Genomic DNA, 21,870 nt, shown 5'->3' with positions numbered 1-21,870 from the left:
GCAGCAGCCTCTTGTGACGAGTCTACTCCAAAAAGATTAAAGAAAATCATGAATTTGGAGGAGAAAGTGAAGTTGCTAGACAAATGTAGGGCAGGTAATATGAGCAATTCTTCTGTTGGAAAGCTATTTAATGTAAATGAGATCACAGTCCTTTCAATAAAGGAAAATGAGGCGAACATTAGGGCAGCATTGGCATCTATAGCTCCTCCTTCTGCTAAGCAAGTGTTGCAGGTAAGAAGCAGTGCTATATCTAAGATGGAATTTGCTTTATATGTGTGGATAACAGACCAGAACAAAAAAGACAATCCAATTGATAGCAATTCAGTTTGTGCAAAGGGAAAAGAATTGTATGACAGAGTAACAAATGATAAGGCTAGCACTTGTGCAAAGGCAAGTACTAGTGTAGAACCAAACCATCCTGCCACCACCCAGTCTGAATTTATTGCAAGTAAAGGATGGTTTAACAGATTCAAGAGGCAGTTTTTCTTGCACAATTTGAAAATGTGTGGGGACTCAGGTTCGGGAGATCATGTTTCGACAGCTGCATTCCCTGGCACTCTGAAGAAAATTATTGAAGATAAGGGATACAGGCCTGAGCAGGTGTGGAATATGGATGAAACAGGCCTCTTTTAAAAGATGTCTGCCAGGATCTTTATTGTCAAGGAGGAGAAGAGTGTGCCAGGGTTCAAAGCTGCTAAGGACCGATGCACATTAATGCTTTGTGCTAATGCTGCTGGCCACACCATCAAGCCAGGCTTTATTTATAAGTCTGCTAACCCCAGAGCACTTAAGGGACGCAACAAGAACAAGAACTTACTGCCAATGTTCTGGATGCATAATGTAAGAGCATGGACAACCAGCACCATCGCTATTGACTGATTCTACCACTGTTTCGTGACAGAGGTATAGGCATACCTACAAGAGAAGGGCCTCCCAGACAAAATCCTCCTGCTCCTAGATAATGCTCCAGGTCACCCAGTGTCACTTGATGGAATGTGCGACGAAGTTGAGGTTGTGTTTATGCTGCCAAACACAGCCTCCCTCATACAGCCTCTTGATCAGGGTGTGATAGCTACCTTCAAAGCCTATTACACATGTAGATCAATGCAGAGGCTTCACGCTGAATTGGATGCAAACCCTTACTTGAGTGTCATTCAATATTAGAAAAGATTCACTATTGCTGACTGCCTCTCAATTGTGTAGGAGTGCCTAAAGAATTTGTGGCCTCAGACAGTCACTGGTTGTTGGAGGGCACTGTGGCTGGAGTGTGTGTGCGATTTCACAGGCTTTGGTCCTCAGGAGGAGGTTAATAATGCTGTGAATAAGAGGGTGGAGCTAGCTTGGCTAGTTGATGGTGAAGAGTTCAAGAACATGTAGGAGTATAAGGTGAGGGAACTAGTTGAAGAACATACCATGGTCTTAAATGATGATCAACTGTTAGAAATTGTGCAGTCAGACAGTGAGGATGAAGAGGAAGATAGTGTTCCTGAGGCTAATTACTCTCAAGCTCTCACTCTTGAAAAGCTGGAGGAAGCAATGAGGATAATAGCACAACTCAAGCAATTATTGTATGACATAGATCCATGAATGGTGAGAGCATTGAAGATAATGAGCAATATCAATAAGAACATTGCTCCTTACAAGAGTCTTTTTGATGACATGAAGAGGAAACTGTCTAAGTTGCCAATAACAGTGTATTTCACAAGGAAGCCTGCTGCTACCCCTATTGTCCCACCTGAACCTCAATCCAGGTAGTAGACTCCTCATGTCATACAGTTACACTCCACATCATCTCATCCAGTTATTCATCATCAGTAAATGCATGGCTATATAGGAGAGAAGCCAAACGCAAAGTATGGAATCCAATGTTTCACCTAGCAGGGGTTCTTCAGAAATAACATAGTGGACAAACATTTATGATATTTCACCTAGCAGGGGTTCTTCAGAAATAACATAGTGGACAATCATCTATGATATTTCTGAAGAAGCCCTGCTGGGTGAAACGTTAAATACATTGGATTCCATACTCTGCGTTTGGCTTCTCTCCTACATTGCTGTTGCAGGCATTGCTGCTTTTACTCAAATGCATGGCTACCTATCATCATCATCATCATCATCATCATCATCATCATCACAAGTAAAAGTGTGCCGAAACTTATGCGGGTGGTGAGTGTTTTGTTTTTTCTACATGTATTTATTTTGTATGTATTTATTTTATGTATTTATTTTATGTATTTATTATGTATTTATTTTATGTATTTGTATGTATATATTTTTATTAAGAGAGGAAGAGGAGGCAAATCAAGTAGAGAAGAAAAGGTAAAAGGTGCAGATGGAGAGATGATAATGGAAGAGAAGGCAGTAAGGGGAAGATGGGTAGAATATTTTAGGGAGTTGCTAAATGTGAAGGAGGATAGGGAGGGAAAGATAGCTGCAGTGGGAAATGCTAAGAAAATGACCGTGATGAGTGAGGAAAATGGAGGAGAAATAAGGAAGGATGAAGTGAAGGCAGTTGTTAAGATGATGAAAGCAGGTAAGGCACCTGGTCTGGATGGATGCCATGCAGAATGTCTAAAAAAAGGAGGTACAGTGATGGTGGACTGGCTGGTGAGGTTATTTAATGTTTGCTGGAGAGAGGGTAGAGTGCCAGAGGACTGGAGGTGCCTGTATAGTTCCACTTTACATGGGAAAAGGGGACAAGTGTGAATGTAGTAGTTTCAGAGGGATTAGCTTGTTAAGTGTAGTTGGGAAGGCTTATGGGAGGATCTTGATTGAGAGGATTAGAAGAGGAACAGAGGGAGTAATTGATGAGGAACAGTGGATTTAGGACGGGTAGAGATTGTGTAGATCAGATTTTAGTGGTAAGACAGATATGTGAGAAAGCTATAGGGAAGGGGAAGGATGTTTTTTGGGCCTTTATGGATCTGGAAAAGGCTTATGACAGGGAAGACAGAAAGGCACTGTGGGAGTTTTGCGGATATACGGGATAGGAGGAAAGCTGTTAAGAGCTGTCAAGAGTTTTTATGATAGTAGTAGAGCTTGTGTCAGGATTAGAAATGGAGAGAGTGAGTGGTTCGAGGTAAAGGTGGGACTTCGTCAAGGATGCGTTATGTCGCCCTGACTGTTCAACTTATACATGGATGGGGTAGTGCGAGAGGTAAATGCAAGGGTAGTGTGTCAGGGATTGGAGATGGTTAAAGAAAATGGAGAAAAGTGGGAGGTGAGCCAGCTGTTGTTTGCTGACGACACTGCGCTTGTGGCAGGATTGGAGGAGGGATTGAGGAAGTTGGTGACAGAGTTTGGGAGAGTATGTTATAGAAGAAAGCTAAAGATAAATGTGGGTAAAAGTAAGGTGATGAGATGTACAAGGGGTGAAAGTGGCAGTAGTCTGGAGGTGAGCATTAAGGGAGAGCGACTGGAGGAAGTGGATAGTTTTAGATACTTGGGTACAAATGTGGCAGGAAAAGGTGGAGTGAAGGTGGAGGTAGAATGTAGATTGAGAGAAGCGAGTAAATGCCTTGGTGGATTAAAAAGTGTAATGAGGTATAGACATTTGGGAATGGATGCTAAGAGGAGACTGTATGAAGGAGTGATTGTGCCAACAGCACTGTATGGGGCAGAAACATGGAACATAAGAGAGGAAGAGAGAAGGAGTTCGAATGTGTTTGAGATGAGGTGCCTGAGAAGTATGATGGGGGTTACTAGGCTAGATAGAATGAGAAATGAGGAGGTGAGGAGGAGAACAGGGGTGGAAAGGGAGCTGGGAGATAGGGTTGATGAAAGAGTATTAGGATGGTTTGGACACATGGAAAGAATGAGTGAAGAAAGACTAGTAAAAGAGGTATGGAAGGCAGATGTGGAGGGAGTGAACATGAAGGGACGTCCTAGGATGAGGTGGATGGATGGGGTGAAGGGGGCTTTGGGGAAGAGGGGAATGTCTGTTGAGAAAGGACGGGAGAGGACAGAAGACAGGTGAATGGAGAATGGTTGTATGTGGATAATGTTGTGATGCATGAGGTGGAATGGGCGGGGGGGATGGAGGGTGAGGTAGTATGTATGAGGAAAATTTGACGCAGCCCGAAGGGATTTCTCCCTGTCTTCTCCTTTATATGGGGGGACAGAGAGGGGGGTCGCCGATTTAATGAAGCGGCCTTGCTGTGGATGTACTGTGTCTTGCGACACTGCTTCTGAACCAGGTCAGTGGACAAGGTGCAGGGATGACCCGTCATCCAGGAGGTGCTAAGATAAGAGGGAGGGTGGACGGGTGTGGAGTGTATTCAGGGATTGTATGGGTGGGAATGGTTTTATGCCTTTTCCTTTTTGGCTACCTCCCTTGTAAGGGGGAAAAAGCCTTGGTATATGTATGTATTTATTTTGTTATTAAACCATAACATGTGCAATATTTCATACTGTTTTGGTTTTTTTTATGAGTTATTAGGTTTATTTGATGAAGGAAACATCATTGTTAGGTAAAGGAAACCCTTTTGTTAAGTAAACATTATTGTTATGTATGTGTACATGTAATATGTGCACCAAACATTCGCGAATTTTCAACTTTCATGAGGTTCTTGATCCCCTAACCCTCACGAATGTTGAGGGCCTACTGTACATACATTCAAACTTCACGTAACGAGAACCTCGCATAACAAGTGATTTGCATAATGAGCAACAATAAAAAAAAAAATGGCTCACTTAATGAGTGACGTTTCATGATTCGTATACCTAGCACAAAGGCTCCTTTCTACTTAGCTAGCCACAAGTCATGAGGAGCGTCCCCTTGTGACTCGTGGCTAACTCGTTCCTCTCTGCTTCTCAGCCAGTGTTGCCACTGCTTGAAGTTTTCTACCAGATCTTGGATTTTTTACTTAGACCTTGGAGTCTTGAATTTTTTTTTTCTTTTTCTTTTAAAATCCAGTAAATCTTGTAGTTTTCAAGTAACTCAGCTGATGAGTGCATGAAAAACATCCATTATTACAGCCGTGGCTACCTCCCATATAGTAGAGAAACCTTTGGCATATATATTTATTGATGCACAAATTTATTTCTCATCAACAGGGCTATTTAGTGAATTGGGATGTACAGAAAACTGTGTGGGACTACCTGTTTGGCAAGGAGTGCCTCAATGTGAATCATAGTAATTCCACTACAGTCATAACAGAGCCAATCTTCAACTTCAGTAGTATACAAGAAGCCATTAGTGAAATCTTCTTTGAGGAATATGAAGTGGATGCTTTACTCAGAATAAATGGTAGGTGAAATAAATAGAATCAGGATCTCTCTCTCCTTTTCTAATCTTTCTAACCCATTGGTTAGTTATTTTATTGATGCCACCACAGATCAGCATTTTTAAGCTTTCCTTAAATATATATACTTCAGATGTATACATACAAAAGCAGCCCATGGCAACAGGATAGAGAATGCTGCAAGCATATGTGACAGTTTCAATAAACACCATAATCCCCACATTGTGTTCTCTAAAGATACAATGACTGTAGCACTGTAATGTATGGAGAATATTTAGTGTTTTGACACTGTAACTGTTGTTTATGTTTGCAGTGCATCACCATGAGCTGCCACTGTATACATGTAAGAATTCTGAACAGTAACTTGAACTGGTGTGTCAAATGAATATGTACTTTCTATGAGCACTTATGTAGAAATTGATATTGGTAGGATTTTCAGTAGTGTAATGCTCATGAGTGTTTCACCATTGGTTATTTGTTATTAATTTTTCTCATACAGGGAGTGATCTCTCAGTACACAAATACCACCGAGACCATCCTCGTGAGTTGTGTTGCCTGCTAGTGGACTCTGGCTTCAGTAGTACTCATATTGTGCCCTACATTCAAGGCAAGAAAGAAAAGAAGGCCATTGTGAGAGTTGATATTGGAGGAAAGATTCTCACCAATCATCTAAAAGAAATTATATCATACAGGTAGAGATTAATGAAAATTATTTCTATAAATACAGTATCAGTAGTGACAAAAATAATTGTTGACTTAAGTTTCACTGACTGGAAAACTGCAGCCCTCCATGGCTTGGAACACTTCTCAGCTCATCCCATAGATCTCTCTATGAAGAAACCTTGTACTCTTGACCTTGATCTAGTTGTGTGAAACATTTTCTTTATCACAGGCTTATATCAGGGGTTGGGAAGCAATCATTAGTCATCTCTTCTTATGTGATAAGGTAGAAGAAACCCTGTTTAAGTTCCTAGAGGGAGATTTTGGGCTTGGTCCAGACCAAGTGTCAGCCCCACTGGGTTGCACCTCCAGATGAAAGTGAAGGTGTTGACAGGTTTTGAAGATGGGTAGCAGGTAGGGAGATGAGTCTGATGTTGCTAATTTTGCAGGACCACCATTTACAGGTATCCATCATCAGTCCCTGTCACATAGTAAAACAGCTGATCATGTAATGCAGCTAGGTCAAATTGATTCATATTTATGTTGGTTTGAAGAAGAAATAATACTAGTGGTTCATAGAAAGGTTCAGAGTATGAGAAAAATGTGGAGAAAGGGAATTTAGTAGTGTTTCAGAGGGAGTACATAAGGATAAGAGAGCTAGAAAGGAAGGTGAGGAGCCCTTGCCCTATGCACTTGGATTGTTGGGGCAGGTAAAAGTCACTGCTGCCAATTGGAGAGGTGTGCGAGATTCAAACCCAGAACTAAGTAAATGTGAGACCAGCGCACTTCCAGTTATGCCAGCAGCAAAAAGAAGGGGAAGGATTCTGTCATGAAATAGTATATTTTTATATTAATGACCTCTTCCCTTGTATAAGTAAGGTAGCTAGCCAAGACACACACCCATTCCCACCTATTCTAATTCCATCTACCATTCATTGTTTCCCTGTCTTCATAGTTCCTTGTCTCCTGCCCACTGTCTGGGTCAGAAGCAATGCAGCATGACACCACATATCCACAGCATGGGGCTGCTAATTTACACAGTGAACCTCCCTTCTTGTCCCCTCCTGTGGAAGATAGAGAGGACTGGGAGAAATCACTTTGGGATGTATCAAAATATTATGAGGAAGTCATAAAGTAATAAAGATGGATAAGAGTTAAAGGGAAGAAAATAGAGTATCTTGACTAGTTTGACTTGAAAGAAAGAAAAAAAAAGAGTAGGTGAAAAGATGAATGCAATAATGAATTATGGAAGGTTCTGTAAAAGCTAAACAAGGGAAAAGTAAAGAAAGAGGATGTAATATCACAGAAAGTCAGAAAAAATAAGTTCAGGTGTGAAATAAATGGGTAAGAAAGATCAGGAATGAACATATAAAAGAAATAGTTAAAAAAAAAATACAAAAGGGCTGCAATGTTATGGCCTTGCAATGAGAAGGGATGAGAACAATGTGGGAAACAGAAAAATGAAAATAAAAGTTCATGGTAAGAGAATTAAAGAAAGGCCAACAAGAAGGTGGAGGAATAATATAAAAAGAAACATAGAGGATGAAAGGGTGAGATCAGAGGAATTTGTTCAGAATTACACAGTTCTTCAGGAGATGAAGGAGTGTGGGAGCCACCAAGTAGTCTGTAGGATCCCTCCAAGGATCTATACAGGCTCGTGTTGAAACAGTAGAGCCATAGGGATCAATGAGAGGATGTCACAGTTGTGTATGCAGCAGGGATACCACTTTCTTGATCTTTCATATCTCTTTTCTAGGCATCATAACCTCTATGCTTCTGATGGGATCCACCTTACTTGCAGAGGCAAAGATGTTCACACAAACCTCATTGTGGGAGTTTGTATTGAACTAGTTCCTGTTTTGGGGTAGAAGCTCAAAGGGAAGAGGAAATAGAGTAGGGTGAAGCATTAACCCCTTCCATACGGTGCCGCACACGTAGGCGTCATGGACTTAGATCTCGGTGGCAGCAACCAATGCCAGCCGTACGACGTGTCGTAATAATACTCGCATCATAAAATATAGTCACCGCTTATATCGATCGTTCTCTCTTCACCCGTGAATTTTGATAACCATAGAAAATGCGATTACAAAAGAATTAGAAAGAATGTCATTATGGAGGGGCGACTACAATAAATATAATCAAGACGCCGATATGGCAGCCTCGCGAATACACTCGCTCCCCATGATGCCTACGTGTGCGGCCCCGTATGGAAGGGGTTAATGTAAAGCAATATTTCATTGTAGGACAAAATATCACTTTCAGGGTATAATGTCAGTGGAAGAGAAAATATCACTTAACCCCTTCAATACGGGCCAAAATCTCGCGGGCAGCATTAGCTGCCAGGCGTGCGATGTTGCGTCATAATACTCGCATTATAAAAAAGAAAGTCACCGGGTTCGGGAGAGTGTGTGATAGAAGAAAGCTGAAGATAGATGTGGGTAAAAGTAAGGTGATGAGATGTACAAGGGGTGAAAGTGGCAGTAGTCTGGAAGTGAGCATTAAGGGAGAGCAACTGGAGGAAGTGGATAGTTTTAGATACTTAGGTGCAAATGTGGCAGGAAAAGGTGGAGTGAAGGTGGAGGTAGAATGTAGATTGAGAGAAGCGAGTAAATGCCTTGGTGGATTAAAAAGTGTAATGAGGAATAGACATTTGGGAATGGATGCTAAGAGGAGACTATATGAAGGAGTGATTGTGCCAACAACACTGTATGGGGCAGAAACATGGAACATAAGAGAGGAAGAGAGAAGGAGTTTGAATGTTTTTGAGATGAAGTGTCTGAGAAGTATGATGGGGGTTACTAGGCTAGATAGAGTGAGAAATGAAGAGGTGAGGAGGAGAACAGGGGTGGAAAGGGAGCTGGGAGATAGGGTTGATGAAAGAGTATTAGGATGGTTTGGACACATGGAAAGAATGAGTGAAGAAAGACTAGTAAAAGAGGTATGGAAGGCAGATGTGGAGGGAGTGAACATGAAGGGACGTCCTAGGATGAGGTGGATGGATGGGGTGAAAGGGGCTTTGGGGAAGAGGGGAATGTCTGTTGAGGAAGGATGGGAGAGGACAGAAGACAGGGGTGAATGGAGAATGGTTGAATATGGATGATGTTGTGATGCATGAGGTGGAATGGGCGGGGGGATGGGGGGTGAGGTAGTATGTGTGAGCAAAATTTGATGCAGCCCGAAGGGATTTCTCCCCGTCTTCTCCTTTTATGTATGGGGGGGTCGCCGATTTAATGAAGCGGTCTTACTGTGGATGTGCTGTGTCTTGCGACACTGCTTCTGACCCAGGTCAGTGGACAAGGTGCAGGGATGACCCGTCATCCAGGAGGTGCTAAGATGAGAGGGAAGGTGGAGGGGTGTGGAGTGTATTCAGGGATGGAATGGGTGGGAATGATTTTATGCCTTTTCCTTTTTGGCTACCTCCCTTGTAAGGGGGAAAAAGCCTTGCTATATGTATGTATGTACCGCTGTATTAATTGTTTTCTCTTTCACCTGTGAATTTTGATAACCATAGAAAATATGATGAAGCCAGTTTACAGAGTATGGGCGTCACACAGGTACAACTACAATAAATATAATGAAGATGCCGACGTCGGCATCCTCGCGTACCCACTTGCTCCTCATGACGCCTACGTAGGTGTCACCGTATGGAAGGGGTTAAGATGTAATGTCAGTGAAGGAGACAAATGGTCAGCTTAGGACACAATGACAGAGACAAAATGTCCATGAATGACCAAATATCCATGAAGCACCGAATGTCATTGAAGAATCAACTGTCGGTGTAGAGCAGTGTGTCAATAAAGAACAAAATGAAGATGAAAGGCATGATGTAGAAAATTGTAACAAGTTGGAAAGAAATAATCATGAGTTTCTATAAATCATGTATTTTAATGGTCGTAGTATTAGGAACAAATTCCAAGAAATCCAGGTGCATGTCAAAAGCAAAAATCTCAATATGATAGGAATAACCGAGGCATTGTTAAATGGTAGAGTTTTAAGCTGAATTTTATATTACAGGATTTATACACTTTCATCAGGATAGAAACCACAAGAAAGGTGGCAGTGTTCTGTTGTACATTAAAAGCAATATCCATGCCTGTGTATTAGAGAAAGTGAAACAGAATGCATATGATAGTTTATGGGTAGAATTAATCCAAATAAATGGACAAAAGATGAATATAGGTGTAATATGTAGGCCAAAAACATTATCATTATCAAGAATTGTCTAGTTTTTGTAATCAGGACTTTCTGATAATGGGTAATTTCAGTTTTACTGACATTGACTGGATGACCATTGAATACGGTAATATAGGCAGTCGCTTGATAGATTTCCTTGGTGACAGTTACTTAGTTCAGCACATAAAAGAGCCCACAAGACTTGGAAACTTAATCAATCTATTGATCATTAGCTGCAAAAGCATGATAACTGATGTAGAAGTTAGTGAAACCATTGCATGTACACCCACTCCTTGTTTAACGACCTACTCGGTTAACGAAAACTCGGAGTAACGACGGGCTTTATGACAGACCAATATTCGTTTAACGTAAATCTCCCAAAGTTACGACGTCGTGTACGATAATTAAGTTGGCTGAGGCAAATTTGTATGATGTTATAAATGAACTTGTACGGTGGATATTAGCTGTGAGGTAAAGTGTTCTGAAGCTTAGGTCTACATTACCATCCTGCAAGCTGCAAAAACTACCTGGGGTACAGTATATACCGGTATTGGTAAATTTTTAGTTTCGACCATGGGCGCAATATAGCAATAGAAAATTAATTATTAATTTTGTAAATTATAATGTATCAATGTAGTATGCAATTTTGTGAGCGGAAATAAAAAAAAGTGCTAAAACAGATTTCGTAAGTAACGAAGTCATATCGGACAAATGGTACACCATGTTTGTTATGATAGATGCCGACGTCGAAGAAATGAAAGGATGATAAATTCGTCTAACCTAAACTAAACTAACCTAACCTGTGTTTAATAAATCATTACCTGCAAATTAAATATCATCCGGCTCGTCCTCGTTGTCGTCGTTGTGAGAGACGTTGGCGGGCTTTTCAACCACTCAGCTTGCAGGGTATACAAAGTTCTTGCAGCTTGAATGAATGCATGTATTTCTGCACCATAACATTCCTTCAAGAAAATATACCTGGCGAGGTAGTCGGAAGTACCGAGGCCGTCAATTGACAGACGACAAGATGGCGTCCCGATCCTATGCTACCGATTTCATTCATTAACATATTTGCTTGTAGCAAGGTATTTTTTTTTCTTTCATTTCCACCCACAAAATTGCATATTACGTTGATACATTTTAATTTACAAAATTAATAATTCATTTTCTATTGCTATATTGCGCCCATGGTCGAAACTATAAAAATACCCCGGTATTCAATATGGAAAGTCAGCATACGCGGATTTGGTCATATACGGTAATTTTAGGAACCTAACCACCGTAAATAAACAGTAAATAAAGCTTCAATGTACTGTATAGAAGAGGGAAAATACACAAAAATAAAGATACATGTATTGCTGGACATTGTACATACAGTACATGTACGTATATGTATACACTCTTGCTTAACGACCAATTCAGTTAACGACAGCGCGCTGGTCCCAATTGTCATCGTTAAACGAGGAGTGCTTGTAGTGATCACAACTTGTTAGATTCAAGCTACAAAAAAAATATATATATTCATATATGGTTGTGTATCTAAAATACCTAATTTCAGTAAAGCTCAGTTCATTGGACTATATCATGAGCTTCAGCTTACAGACTGGGAGGCAAAATTAAGTGAAAGACCTGTAGATCAGATGTGGGAAATATTTCATCATACTCATACTAAGATGATTCGTACTTGTTTCCTGTTCAAGGGCAGACACCTCTCAAATCAGGCTCGCCCAAAATGGCTTGACAAAGAAACTGAAAAAAGTGTTGTTAAAAAGAGACAGGCTTATAAGAAATTCAAGTGTTCTGGTGTATCTAATGACTATCAAAGTTATGTGATAAAACAGAGGGATTTAAAAAAGATGATCAAAAAAGAATACAACATTACAAAATTTATATTGTTGATAAATCCAAAGAAAATCACAGACTTTTATAGTTATATTAGAGAAAAAAAGGTTATTAGGAATCACATTGGCCCAATATTATCTGCTGATGGTCAACTTGAATATTTAAATGAAGGATTGTGTGATATTTTGAATAACTATTTTAACTTGTTATTTATAAATGAAACACCTCAAAGTGAAGTCCTAACTGAACCCTATTATAAGTCTATTGGGAACTATATTAATCGTTAGTTCAGCCACATTTGGAATATGCTGTATCTGTATGGTCACCAAATCTCATTAAAAACATTGACACATTGAAAAAAATGCAATGGTGAGACACAAAACTGATTTCAAATATCAGAAATAAATCATACGAAAATTGACTAAAACATATAAATCTATTTTCCCTCAAAAAGCATAGACTCAAGGGTGATTTGAATATGAATCAGACAAGAAAGAATGGTCTAAAACTGTCAGGAAGTAGATTTAATTTGTAAGTGGGTAGAAACAACTTCACCAACTGTAGTAAATGAATGTAATAATCTTCCTGCTGTGGCAGTGCAATGTAGTACAGTTCGAAGTTTTAAGATTAACACCTAAGCAATATGCTGTAATGCCTGCTATTTATTGTATTTTATTTGTTCATTCATCTATTATTATTTATTTGTTTAATATGAATTGTTATTGTTTATCTGTTATTTTCTCCATGAGGGGACGGAGAGAGGGGTCCCCGAATTTATGAAGTGGCCTTGCTGTGGATGTGCTGTGTCTTGCGACACTGCTTCTGACCCAGGGCAGTGGACAGGATGCAGGGATGACCCATCATCCAGGAGGTGCCAAGATAGGAGGGTGGAGGGGAATGGAATATATAGGAAATGGAATGGGTGGGAGTGGTTTCTATGCCTTTTTCTTTTTGGCTACTCCCCGTGTAGGGGGAAAAAGCCTTTGGTATATGTATATGTATGTTATTTATCATTACCTATCTGTTTTATTTATTTATTTATTTATATATATATTTTTTCCATCCAATCTAGTTATGGACCAAAAGGTCTTCTGCCAGCATGCTCTTTCTTTGTAATTCTTTGTAACAGAAGGCTTGAAAGAGACCAGCTAGATCCAGTGGCCTTTATAGAAGTGGAAAATAGCGTATAGAAAGAAAAATCAGAAGATAATTCTTATAACCCTGATGGTGATTGTCGTAGGATAACTCACAGGTTATAGACAAAGTAACTATTACTGAACATGACTACAGGAAATTGATATAGAAAAATTATTAACTATTTTTGGGAAAGTACAATTGCTGGAGTTGTAGCCAGTATCATTACTAAAATTGATTGATGGCTAGTACACACTTCATAAACAATGGAAGCCCATTTCACACCCCTCCCATCTCAGCACCACGCAGATAAAGAGGCATTTGAATAACATCACAGTATTATGGTGCTTAAAGGAGGTAGGAAGGAAGAGACTAAATGTGAGATGAATTATGGAAGAAGTATGATGGTGGGGTTACAGTTACTCCAGGTCTCTTTTGTAACTCATGGCTCAAAAATAACCAACAACAGCCACCAGACAGGCCCATTGGTCACTCAAAGTAGAAATGTGTTATTGTCTTGGGATAGTATATGGCAGTGTAGGATGAGGTGCTCAATGTCCTCTGTGGTTGCAGCTAGGGCAGTTTGATTGTGTGGCCAAGCCTATTTTGTACTGTAACTCGCAATTGTACAAGTAGTATAATATTTAAGAAGTGACATAATTCATGAAAGTACAAACACCAAACACAAGATAATTTTAAGCCTTCAAATATTATGTCACAATGGTGGCCAATATAAGAAAATGCATGAGAACTTTGTGCAACCTGTAAGTAGATGTCATGAATTAGGGCATTTACAGTTTCACACAGAACTGTTGAATTGCACAACTTCTATTGTGTGGAACTCTTGAACCCAATGTATAAAAGAATAGATTTCTCCCCATTTGTTTCTCACTTTTCCATTCTTATGATTATCATTAAGAATTTATAATAATTTCTCCACATTAATTTTTCTCTTTTTTCCCCCATTCCATTACAACTGAATAAGGCAGTTAAATGTAATGGATGAAACATATGTTATCAACCAGGTTAAGGAGGATGCTTGTTTTGTTAGCCAGGGCTTCTTTGCTGACATGAAAATTGTACGTAATCGAGGAAAAGATAATACAATTTTACGTGACTACGTGTTGCCAGATTTCACAACCATAAAACGTGGATATCTCAAAAGCCATGAAGAGTCTACTGGAAAAGCTGTAAATGGCGAACAGGTAAGATTTTTTTTCTTCATATGGAAAGGCAAAGAAAGCAGAGATGTGGAATAGGAATTTGGGAAATGAAACCCACAGCCTCATAGTGGTTAGCAATGGTCCTCATGCCCTCCTGGGGGCCTGGCACTTCGTCTCAATGTGGGGCCTTAAATCTCTCTTTCAGCTTCAGTTGTATTTCCTTCTTGATTTTTTATGTAAAGATAGCAATCAACCAGTAACAGAGAAATTGCCCCAGACTAGTATAGATGTTTTAACTTAAGCCTTTGGTCACAGCTGGATGGAACTCCAGGAGTCCATGTTGTTGCCACATCACCACATGGTGGATATGTGAATGACCTGACCTGCTAATTGTGTCCAGGTCAAGGACATCTTGGGTGGTATTGTCGCTTTAGCCATGTTGCCAAATGAAATTAAAAGTTTATGGTCATTGTCTTACCCTCAAAACCAAAGCCATTCCTAACACCATACAGTTGTGTCATGAATGTTTATGTATATATATATATTTATATACTTCTATATATATTATATATATATATATATATATATATATATACATATATATATGCAGAATGATCACTATAAAGACACGTGATCCAAAAATTTTGCGGATAACCATCAATGAAATCGGAAAGAAACAGAAATTCCCAAGTGCTTTCGTGAAGATGTGAATAACACAAAAGTGCTTGGGAATTACTGTTTCTTTCTGATTTCCTTTGTGGTTACCAGCAATATATATATATATTAATATTAATTTCATAAAAAGATAATATACAGAATAACAGTAAGATAACCATGCACAGGTCATTGCTAGATGTGTGAACAATGGGGGTTTTCTCAGGTCACAGCGAAGGGCTTAAGATAGGTTACACGTACTATAATTCAACACAGACAGCAATCCAGAGTTTCTACATAGATCTATGGAAGGACCTGAGGACTATTGCCATCCACTGTGAGATTGCAGGTTTTCAGTCAGTGAAACTAGAGGAAACAGTTGTTATTATTGTGTGGAAGGCAGAGGTGGAGGGAGTGAACTTGAGGGCATGACCAAGGATGAGATGAATGGATGGGGTGAAGGAGACATTGAATAAGAGGGGATTGTCTGTAGAGCAAGGAAGGGAGAAGGGAGGAGATAGGGATGAGTGGAAAATTACTGTGTATGGATGAAACTGTTATACAAGGAAGGAAGGGATGGGGGGATAGGGGGTGCTTATGTATTTACCTAGTTGTATTTACCTAGTTGTATTTTGCGGGAAGGGGAGCTATGCTCGTGATGTCCCGCCTTTGTATCTTGCAGTGTCTAGTTTGTTTTTAAACTCATGAATGGTTTTTGCGCATACTATTCCATTGTCCAGTTTGTTCCAAGTGTCCAAAACTCTATGAGGAAAACTGTTTTTCTCCAGTTCTCTTCTATAGCTATGTTTTTTTATTTTCTTTCCATGTCCTCTTGTGTTTCTTTTGTCCCAGTTAAGTAAGTTCTCACTATCGAGTACCTCTGTGCCTTTCATGATTCTGTAGATGGTCAATAGGTCACCTCTCTCTCTTCTTTGCTCCAGTGTCGGTAACTCCAGTTTAGCCAATCTCTCTTCGTATGATAGGTTTGCAAGTGCAGGTGCCATTTTTGTAGCTGCTCTTTGGATTCTTTCTATTTTCTTTATATTCTTTTTGGTACTGGGGGACCACAATGTCGCTGCATACTCTAATCTAGGCCTTATCAATGTAACCAATATTTTTTTCATCATGTCTTCGTCCAAGTATGTAAACGCCACTTTTATTGATCTTAGCAAGTTGTAAGTCTCCCCGACAATTTTGTTAATCTGTATATCATAGGACAAGTCGTTCGTGATAATTACTCCCAAATCTTTTTCGGATCCTACTTTCTTTACTTCTTTGGTTCCAATTGTATATTTTCCTGATATTCTGTTTTTGCTTTTTCCAAACTCCATTATGCTACACTTCTTAGTATTAAAGTCCACTTCCCATTTCTGACTCCAGTTCCATACCCTATTTAGGTCTGCTTGCAGTGCTTCACAGTCCTCATCAGTTTCTATTTTCCTTAGCAGTTTGGCGTCATCGGCAAAGAAGCTCATGTAGCAGTTCACGTCCTCATCCATGTCATTCATATAGATAGCAAACATTATTGGTGCCAGCACAGATCCTTGCGGTACTCCACTGATCACCTCTTTCCAGTCTGAATATTTTTCTCTGAGCACTACTCTCATCTTTCTACCAGTCAGAAAGTCCTCTATCCATTTTAGTAGGTTTCCCTGTATTCCTCCTATGTGTTCCAGTTTTTTTAGTAGTTTTCTGTGTGGTACTTTGTCAAAGGCTTTTTGCAAGTCTAGGAATGCACAATCAGCCCATCCATTTCTTTCTTGCACTATGTCTATTAGTCTTGAGTAAAAGCATATTAAGTTTGTGGAGCATGATCTTCCTTGTCTGAATCCGAATTGTCTTGGGTTTAATATGTCATTGTCTTCCAGATGTTTTACCCATCTATTCTTGATTATTTTCTCACAAATTTTGGCTATGGTGCTTGTTAGTGATACTGGCCTATAGTTGGTGGGTTCTTCTTTGTTTCCTCCTTTGTGTATTGGTACAATGTTAGCGTTTTTCCAGTCCTCGGGTATCTTTCCTTCTTTGAGTGAACTGTTTATTAAGATGTGTATTTTGTCTGTTAGTTCTTCTTTGCACTCCTTTAGAATCCAATTTGCAATACCGTCCGGGCCATGTGATTTTCTGACATCCAGCCTTGATAAATGTTCTGATATTTCCTTTAGTGATGCTGTAAACTCATTCATGAGGGGAGATTTCTTGTTTTTGTCTATGTCATCTCTAAATCTTCTGTGTATTCTATGTTTCCTTGGCATAGTTTCACCAATTCCTGTTTGTTTTTAAGTTTACCATTCACATACCGATAGAATAGTTTGGGTTGCTCTTTGCATTTGTCTATAATATCCTTCTCATGGTTCCTTTTCTCCTCTCTTCTCACATTAACATACTCATTTCTATAGTTAACATAAATTTGCCATTTGCTTTGTTTTTTGTCTTTTCTCCACTTTTTCCAAGCTTTGTCCCTTCTGTCTTTTGCCTCACTGCATCTTTTGTTGAACCAACATTTAATGTACTCTCTCTCTCGCTTTTGTCTTGGTACATGCCTGTTTACCCCTTCATTGTAGTTTTCCATCAATATATTCCATTTCTCTTCCACTGCTGTTTCTTCCCTGTAAAATATTTCCCAGTTTGCATTCCGGAAGAATGTCTTTAGTTTTGTAAAGTCTGTTTTGTTGTACCTCAGTCTTCCTTTCCTATGCTTTTCGTTCCTCTCTATGTCTATTTCTTCCTTTAGTATAGTTTCAATGAGTACATGGTCACTCTTTCCAATTGGTGTCTCATACTGGACTTTATGCACTATTTCAGGCTCTGTTGTAAATATTAGATCTAGTTTCGATGGCTCTTCATTATTTCTGTACCTTGTGTTTTCACGGACCCATTGGGTCATTGTGTACTCCATGGTCATATCTAGCAGTACAGTACATGTGTGAATGATATTTTGACACAGCCCAAAGGAATTTCACCCCTTCTCTTTTTCTGCATGAGAGGACATAGATGGGGGGTTGCCAATTAAGAGAAGCAACCTTGCTGTGGATGTACTGTGTCTTGCTGCATTGTGTTTGACCCAGGGCAGTTGGCGGATGCGGGGATGACTCATCATCCATGAGGACCAGAGTTAGGAGGGGTGGAAAGGGTGGTGGAGGGAAAGTGAAATGGGTGGGAATAGGTACTTGTCTGACTTAGCTACCTCCCTTATAAGGGGGAAAAAGCTCTTGGTATATACATACATATACCAAAGGCTTTTTCCCCCTTACATGGGGGGTAGCCAAAAAGAAAAAGGCATAGAAATCACTCCCACCCATTTCATTTCCCATATATTCCACTCCCCTCCACCCTCCTCCCTCCCTCCCTCCTATCTTGGCACCTCCTGGATGACGGGTCATCTCTGCATCCTGACCACTGCCCTGGGTCAGAAGCAGTGTCGCAAGACACAGCACATCCACAGCAAGGCTGCTTCATAAATTTGGCGACCCCCCCCCCCTCTCCGTCCCCTCATGCAGGAAAGGAGAAGATGGGGAGAAATCCCTTCAGGCTGTGTCAAATTTTTTCTCATACATACTTCCTCACCCCCATCCCCCACCCACTCCCCCTCATGCATCACAGCCTCATCTACTGTATACACAACCCTTCTCCATTCACCCCTATCTTCTGTCCTCTCCCATCCTTCCTCTACAGACATTCCTCTCTTTTGTAAAGCCCCTTTCACCCCATCCATCCATCTCATCCTACGAAGCCCCCTCATGTTCACTCCTTCCACCTCCACCTTCCCCACTTCTTTTACTAATCTTTCTTCACTCATTCTTTCCATGTGTCTAAACCATCCTAATACTCTTTCATCAACCCTATCTCCTAGCTCTTTTTCCACCCCTGTTCTCCTCCTCACCTCCTCATTTCTCACTCTAGCCTAGTAACCCCTATCATACTTCTCAGACATTTCATCTCAAACACATTCAAACTCCTTCTCTCTTCCTCTCTCATGTTCCATGTTTCTGCCCCGTACATTGCTGTTGGCACAATCACTCCTTCATATAACCTCCTCTTAGCATCCATTCCCAGATGTCTATTTCTCATTACACTTTTTAATCCACCAAGGCATTTACTCGCTTCTCAATCTACATTCTACCTCTTCCCCCACTCCTCCCTTTCCTGTCATATTTGCGCCCAAGTATCTGAAACTATCAACCTCCTCCAGTTTCTCACTCTTAATGCTCACTTCCAGCCTACTGTCACTCTCTCCCCTTGTACATCTCATCACCTTACTTTTGCCCACATTTATCTTCAGCTTCCTTCTTTCACACACCTTCTTAAACTCTGTCACCAACTTCCTCAATCCCTCCTCTGATCCTGCTACAAGCGCAGTGTCGTCAGCAAACAACAGCTGGCTCACCTCCCACTTTTCTCCATTTTCTTTAATCATCTCCAACCGCTGACCCACTACCCTTGCTTTCACCTCTCGCACCACCCCATTCATGTAAAGATTGAACAGCCAGGGCGACATAACACACCCCTGACGAAGTCCCACCTTTACGTCAAACCATTCACTCTCTCCATTTCTAATCCTAACGCAAGCTCTACTACTCTCGTAAAAACTCTTGACTGCTCTTAACAGCTTTCCTCCTATCCCATATATCTGCAGTACCTCCCACAGTGCCTTCCTGTCTACCCTGTCATAAGCCTTTTCCAGATCCATAAAAGCCCAAAAAACATCCTTACCTTTTCCTATAGCTTTCTCACATATGTCTTACCACAAAAATCTGATCTACACAACCCCTACCTGTCCTAAAACCACACTGTTCCTCACCAATTACTCCCTCTGTTCCTCTCCTAATCCTCTCAATCAAGACCCTCCCATAAGCCTTCCCAACTACACTCAACAAGCTGATCCCTCTGTAACTACTACACTCACACATGTCCCCCTTTCCTTTGTAAAGCGGAACTATACAGGCACTCCTCCAGTCTTCTGGCACTCTACCCTCTCTTAAACAAACATTAAATAATCTCACCAGCCAGTCCACCATAACTGTACCTCCTTTCTTCAGACATTCTGCATGGCATCCATCTAACCCAGGTGCCTTACCTGCTCTCATCATCTTAACTGCTGCTTTCACTTCATCCTTCCTTATTTCTCCATTTTCCTCACTCATCACTCTCATTTTCTTAGCGCTTCCCACTGTAACTACCTTTCCCTCCCTATCCTCCTTCACATTTAGCAACTCCCTAAAATACTCTGCCCACCTTCCTCTCAGTGCCTTCTCTTCCATTATCATCTCTCCATCTGCACCTTTTACCTTTTCTTCTCTACTTGATTCGCCTCCTCTTCCTCTTTTAACTTCCTTCCAAAACATCTTTTTATTACTTTCAAAATTTTCTGTCATACTCTTTCCCCATTTCACATCTGCTCTCTGATGATGATGATGACGATGATGATTGTAATAATAATCTATCTATATACCAAGCCTTTTCCTAAAAAAGAAAGGAAAGGCTTGGTATATAGATAGATTATTATTATAATCATCATCATCATCATCATCATCGTCGTCATCATCAACTTTTATCATCATGCTTCTGACCCAGGGCAATGGCTGAGATGCAAGGATGACCCGTCGTCCAGGAGGAGTCAAAATGAGAGAGGGAGGGGTGGTGAATGGGAATGGAGTGGAGTGGGTGGGGATAAGATGGGTGGGAGTGGAGTTATGCCTTTTGACTTTGGCTACCTCCCTTATAAGGGGGAAAAAGCCCTTGGTGTATGTATGTATTATTATGGAGTGGGTATTATGCATTGTGGGAGTGAGTTGCCTTTTGACTTGGCTACCTCCCTTGTAAGGGAGAAAAAGCCCCTCATACATAGGTTATTATTTATTATTATTATTATTATTATTATTATTATTTTATTATTATTTTATTATTTTATTATTATTATTTTATTATTATTATTTTATTATTATTATTTTATTATTATTATTTTATTATTATTATTTTATTATTATTATTTTATTATTATTATTTTATTATTATTATTTTATTATTATTATTTTATTATTATTATTTTATTATTATTATGATGATGATGATGATGAGGAGGAGGAGGAGGAGGAGGAGGAGGAGGGACTTTGCCAAGATTGTGTCGTGTTGCCATGGCTGTTCAATGTGTACATGGATGGGGTGGTGCAGGAGGTAAATGCAAGGATAATGGGCAGGGGCTGGAGATTGTTAAAGAAAAATGGGAGATCAGCCAGTTGTTGTTTGCTGATAGCACTGCATGTAGTAGGATCAGAGGAGATGAAGAGAGGTTGCAGGTACTCAAAGGCCATTGGTCTTTTGCAAGAGAGACTTGGGTTAATGGACTTGATTGGTTGTATGAAGAGACTTAGATTAAAAAAATGAAGTGACTACACTGGAGGAAGTGGATAGCTTTAGATACTTGAGGGTGCATGTGGCAGGAAAGGAAAGAGAGGAGATAGAATGTAGATTGAAAGAAGCAAGTAAATCCCTTGGAGGATTAAAAAGTGTAATGAGAAATAGACATTTTGGAATGGATGCTAAGAGGAGATCGTATGAAGGGGGTGATTGTGCTAACAACACTGTATAGAGCAAAAAATATGGAAAATAAGAGAGGACAAGGTTAAACGTGTTTGAGATGAAATGTGAGAAGTATGGTAGGGGTCACTAGGTTGGATAGAGTAAGAAATGAGGAGATCAGGAGGAGAGTGGGGTAGAAAAGGAGTTGGGAGATAGGGTTGATGAAAGAGTATTGGGATGGTTTGGACACATGGAAAGAATGAGTGAAGGAGTGGAGGGAGTGAACAGGAGGGGGCAACCGAGGATGAGATGGATGGATGGGGTAAAAGGAGTGTTGTGAAAGAGGGGGATGTCTGTTGTGGAAGGAAGGGAGAAGACAGAAGATAGGGGTGAGTGGAGAATGGTTGTATATGGATGATGATGTGATGCATGGAAGGAAATGGGTGGGGGATGGGGGGTTAGGAGTGGTTATGTGTGTGTGA

The 21,870-nt window shown here is 40.2% G+C and overlaps 1 protein-coding gene across 3 annotated transcripts in view; it reads left to right on the top strand.

The window, feature by feature from the left end:
• Arp6 (Actin-related protein 6) overlaps nt 1-21,870 on the top strand; it is an 82,808-nt gene that overhangs the window by 23,662 nt on the left and 37,276 nt on the right. For all 3 annotated transcript variants that reach the window (XM_076201687.1, XM_076201686.1, XM_076201688.1), the window contains exons 3-5: nt 5,056-5,248; nt 5,743-5,935; nt 14,038-14,257. In XM_076201687.1, the coding sequence (XP_076057802.1) occupies nt 5,056-5,248; nt 5,743-5,935; nt 14,038-14,257 (606 nt within the window). The remainder of the gene's footprint in view (nt 1-5,055; nt 5,249-5,742; nt 5,936-14,037; nt 14,258-21,870) is intronic.

This window comes from Oratosquilla oratoria, chromosome 18 (genome assembly GCF_046742065.1).
Source record: "Oratosquilla oratoria isolate Oo_2021 chromosome 18, ASM4674206v1, whole genome shotgun sequence".
In the NCBI taxonomy this organism is placed as follows: Eukaryota; Metazoa; Arthropoda; class Malacostraca; order Stomatopoda; family Squillidae; genus Oratosquilla; species Oratosquilla oratoria.
This window is presented reverse-complemented; position numbering and strand designations above follow the sequence as displayed.